Source organism: Henckelia pumila, chromosome 2, assembly GCF_033568475.1.
Source record: "Henckelia pumila isolate YLH828 chromosome 2, ASM3356847v2, whole genome shotgun sequence".
In the NCBI taxonomy this organism is placed as follows: Eukaryota; Viridiplantae; Streptophyta; class Magnoliopsida; order Lamiales; family Gesneriaceae; genus Henckelia; species Henckelia pumila.
This window is the reverse complement of record NC_133121.1, coordinates 83,258,204-83,262,764: the sequence shown is the minus strand read 5'-3', so window position 1 is coordinate 83,262,764 and position 4,561 is coordinate 83,258,204. Positions and strand designations below refer to the sequence as shown.

Genomic DNA, 4,561 nt, shown 5'->3' with positions numbered 1-4,561 from the left:
CGCTCGAGCGAGACACTATTCATGTAAAAAAAATTCTTTAAATTATCTTGGCTGATTAAGTCATAATGGATGATTATTATATGATAGAAGATTAGCACCCGAGGTCCCCACAACTGAGCTCACTAGAAGCAAGGAGCTACTGCCTCTACAAAATCAGCATCAAAACAGTAGTAACTCACTACTTGTCTACCCAGTAGCAGTAACAATTCGATCCTGACAAGTGGTATCAGAGCGATGATCCTTTCTCACTCTTAAACGACGCATCAGAACCAGAAGACATGTTATAACAAAACAACTCATTTCGCACTTCTGACAGCTGCACCTTCAAGAAGATCATTGCCTGCCTTACTGTTACGAATTTTTAATAGAATTTTGATCCAGATACAAGAAAGCAGATAATGAACCAAAAATAACCACAAACAACTGAAGTTGTTTACCAGCCAGTCTAGAAGAAGATTCCGTGTTAATATCAACAAGTGCCTCGTCAAGAGTGGAAACAGCATCTCGAATCACGATTAAGCTTTCTTATTCTCTGTGTTTTAATCTATTGAATTTTATTTTATAGCAGTAGACAATAAGAACATAACAGAGAATGCAAATAGATTTCATTTTTGACTCCTGGCTACACATATATCCCTTAGTATAGACATTTTACAAGAATATATCCAGACACCCAGATCTCTTGATAAATCCTCTAGGATTTCTGGATCAGTAAAATTTTTGCATAAAACATTGTATCGCTTGATGAGCGAAAGAAAGTGGATGCCCTTGGAACTGAAAACTTCTTCAGACGTGGTTGCACCCTGTAACCGCTTGTACTTCTCGTACTTGTGATGCCTCTTCTTAGGCTAGACGACCAAACAATTTTTGGCAAACTGGATATTTACCTCCAACAAATTTATCCTCCTCAAAAAGATTTTCATGTTCCATAAATAATTAAAAACGATTAGCAAGTTTTTTCAATCCAATTGGAAGTAGATCTATAATATTGTGGTCGGTGGATTAGTGATTTATGGTTGAAGGATAAAGTTGGGGAGACTTTCGACAAGAATGAAGGAAAAAAACTTCTATTCTACATTGTAAAAATGTTATATCTTTTAAAAAGAATATTGTTGAGTTTAAAAAAAAAAGTGAAGATATTTTCATATTTATACTTATTATATATATTAAATAAATAAGGAGCGAAAACAAATGTCATAGATTTGCTAGGGAGTTGGAACAAACATTTGCTGACACATGGAGTTGCAAATAAAAGTTTGCTTGGATATTTTGATCATTTCCCCTTTGTTTTATTTATTTTTTGTTCTGTGGATATATCGAGTTTTTGACGTAATCGGAGGTTTTCTTCATCTCAATTATCATTACAGGTCGACGAACAATGGCTTCTACTTCAGCCGTTGGATTGCCCTGCCGACATTTCCCGGCTACCTCCAGCGACCGGAACTCGCCGTCTTCATACGTGCGGATTGTCTGCCGAAGCTTCGCGTGGAACCCATTAAGCTTCCTGGTTGGAATATTTCTTCAGTTTTCGTCATCGTACTTCTGATTGCTTATTACTTGTTATATCTTTCTTGGACTTCAATGTTTTGTTTATTTAATTGAAGAAGCCAGGATTTGGAATCCGGGCGCCGAGTCCGCTAAATGGACGGAGACAAGTAACATCATCGAAAGGGTTTTCGCCGGTGATTAGTCGTCGCTACCGGAGTGTCGAATATCCCGACAGTAATGTTCTTCCTCGTACTAGTTATAAGGTTTTCACGTGGAATGTGTATTTTCTCGCTTTCTTGTTCAGAATGGATGGACGGAAATCCTTTAAGCTCTTTTTGAACTTATCCAATGTTTGGTGCGAAGGCACCTTTGTCTCAAGTTTTACGAAAGAATTAGTTTATAAATCGTTGTGTAGTCCATATAGTTCATTGTCTCAACCAAACGGACGCGTGTTATTACTTAAGCTAAAAAGATTGGTACTTGTTAATGTCTGTTCTGTTGTTTTCTAAAAGCAAGTGATGCAAGGATAACAGACTATAACTCTTCCTTTTCCAAATATCGTGGTTTTCTGCTTAAAAAATTTCAGCAGGATCACTCTTCCTCTGCCAAAATTCAGGCAACAGGTCAAAGACAGAACTTGGAGCAGTGGGAGAGGGTGGGAGCTCATCTGAATCATCAGAGACACCGAGCGAAATTGTGTATCAAGGTGCCTATGGACCATGGACAGTCGAGTCTTCTGATATCCAAGAAGTGATTTTGTATAGGTCCGGGCTCGTGACGGCTGCCACTTCTTTTGTAATTGCATCTTCAACAGCTTTTTTCCGCGATCCGGGAACAGTGCATGATTTGATATCAAGAAATTTGGATTTGTTTTATTGTTTGGGTGGCTGTGGATTGGGATTGTCTCTGTACTTGATTCACATATATGTCAAAGAGATTAAGCAGGCATTGCAAGCCTTGTGGTTGATTGGTGCTTTGGGATCTGTGGCCACATATGCCCTTTTGGCACAGCCATCGGGTACGAGTTTAGTAGAGTATGTTGTGGAGAATCCAGCTGCTGTATGGTTTGTTGGCCCACTCTTTGCTGCGCTAACCGGTCTTGTGTTCAAAGAAGGTTATTTTCCTCGGTTTTTTTATGATCTCAGTGATTTGTGTAATGTTTCTCACCTTATCAACAAATTAATAACCTATACAGGACTCTGCTATGGAAAGCTGGAAGCAGGTGTGCTCACTTTCGTCATTCCAGCGCTTCTGCTTGGGCACTTGGTACTGCAAACTGCTACTTTTTTCTTTTTGGCCAATATGTAGGATCAAACGGTTGTCTCACTATGTTAATAGTTTTAGTGGTCGGTAACCTTAAATCTCAAATCTTTTAAATCATTCAATAGTCAATACCGCATGCATTACATTGCGATCATTGTGCAAAACACACATAAATAGGTGTTGTTGCTTAATGTGTAGGTAAAGATGATGTTTCTTTCACGGTTTATTATTGTTATCCTGTATGATCAAATGGGCGCACCTCAGTCTTGACGTTTATTTATTTTTGGTTTCCAACGATGTTTTTATATCACTTTCAATGGCGAACTGATGTTTAACTATCACATTCAATGGCGAACTGACATTTAACTTCAGAGTGGTTTGATGGACGATGGCACAAAGTTGAGCATTTTGGGCTTTTGGATGACGCTCTTTGCAGTGTTTGCTGGCAGAAAGTTCACTCAGCCGATCAAGGTACGTATAGTGGACTATTACCACGATAAAGTTACTAGCTTCATCGAATATGTCAAAAAAAATATTGTTCTTTTGCAGGACGACATTGGAGATAAATCTGTTTTCATTTTCAACGCGCTGACTAAACCAGAGAAGGCGGCTCGGGTCCAGAAACTGGAGGAGCAAAACTATTTTCAGAAGCGCAGCTGATTTCGCTGTGGAAAAATACAAGCTTGGAAATTAAGCTACTACCAAATGTATGAGGCAGGACTAAGGTTGACATACTGGTTGAGTTTAGGAATTGCTCCTCGCTTGTAAATAACATTATCCGTATGTGAGCATGTATGCGTGTGACATGACTTTTCTTGTATTAATCTATATCTATATGAATATCTATATCAATATTTATCTATATTTATACCTATCTAAAAGAGTGAATAAATCTATATCTACCTATCTATCTATATTATATATCTAAAAGAGTGAATAAAATAGCAAAATTTTACGATTGTGTATTACCTATTTTGTCCTTTTATTTTTTTGTCTATGTATTTCTAATAAATATACATAGGGATATAAAAGTAAATATACAACACACAACGTACATTTTTTGTAATGACATACAATCTATATATATATATATAGCGTTCAAAACCAGTCTTGAAGTGAATGAATTAGAAAGAAGTAAGGAAATGAGACGACTCTTTCTTGAACTATATCATAAACAGATCTTTTCCTATACACCAATCACGAGTTTTTCTCTATTCCTTTCGTATATCATCGTAACGCCCTTAATGCTAGGTTTTGAAAAACACTTTTAGATAAAGTTTTATGATTGTGAATTACCGACTTTGCCATTTTATTCTCTTGCCCATGTATTCTTAATAAATATACATAGGGATATAAAAGTAAATATTCAACACACATAATACATTTTCTCTAAGGATATACAAGTAAATTTTGTAGAGCATTAATTAGTGCCTCATAATGGTTTCATATTTTTTTTTATTAGGCTTTTATTATTTCTATATACCTATCTAAAAGAATGAATAAAAGGACAGTTTTATAATTGTGAATTACTGACTTTGCCATTTTATTCTCTTGCCCATGTATCCCTAATAAATATACATAGGGATATAAAAGTAAATATTCAACACACATAGTAAATATTCAACACACATAGTATATTTTCTGTAAGGACATACAAGTAAATTTTGTAGAGCATTAATTAGTGCATCATAATGGTTTCATATTTCTTTTTATTAGACATTTATTATTTCTATATATATCTATTAAAAGAGTGAATAAAATGACAGTTTTATGATTGTGAGTTACCGATTTTGCCCTTTTATTCTCTTGC

At 35.9% G+C, this 4,561-nt stretch overlaps 1 protein-coding gene across 4 annotated transcripts; it reads left to right on the top strand.

Moving 5' to 3' along the window:
• Positions 1-1,248: 1,248 nt before the first annotated feature.
• Positions 1,249-3,609, top strand: LOC140883278 (uncharacterized). Of its 4 annotated transcripts, none has more exons than XM_073289690.1 (6): positions 1,249-1,507; positions 1,608-1,722; positions 2,075-2,602; positions 2,684-2,754; positions 3,124-3,222; positions 3,301-3,609. In XM_073289690.1, exons 1-6 carry the CDS (start codon positions 1,379-1,381, stop codon positions 3,409-3,411), a joined length of 1,053 nt encoding a protein of 350 aa, XP_073145791.1. In that variant the 5' UTR covers positions 1,249-1,378; the 3' UTR covers positions 3,412-3,609. The 4 variants fall into 4 exon arrangements, with proteins under 4 accessions (XP_073145791.1, XP_073145790.1, XP_073145794.1 ...); XM_073289689.1 differs by having other exon boundaries at positions 1,254-1,507; positions 1,605-1,722; XM_073289693.1 differs by having other exon boundaries at positions 1,256-1,507; positions 2,105-2,602.
• Positions 3,610-4,561: the final 952 nt, after the last annotated feature.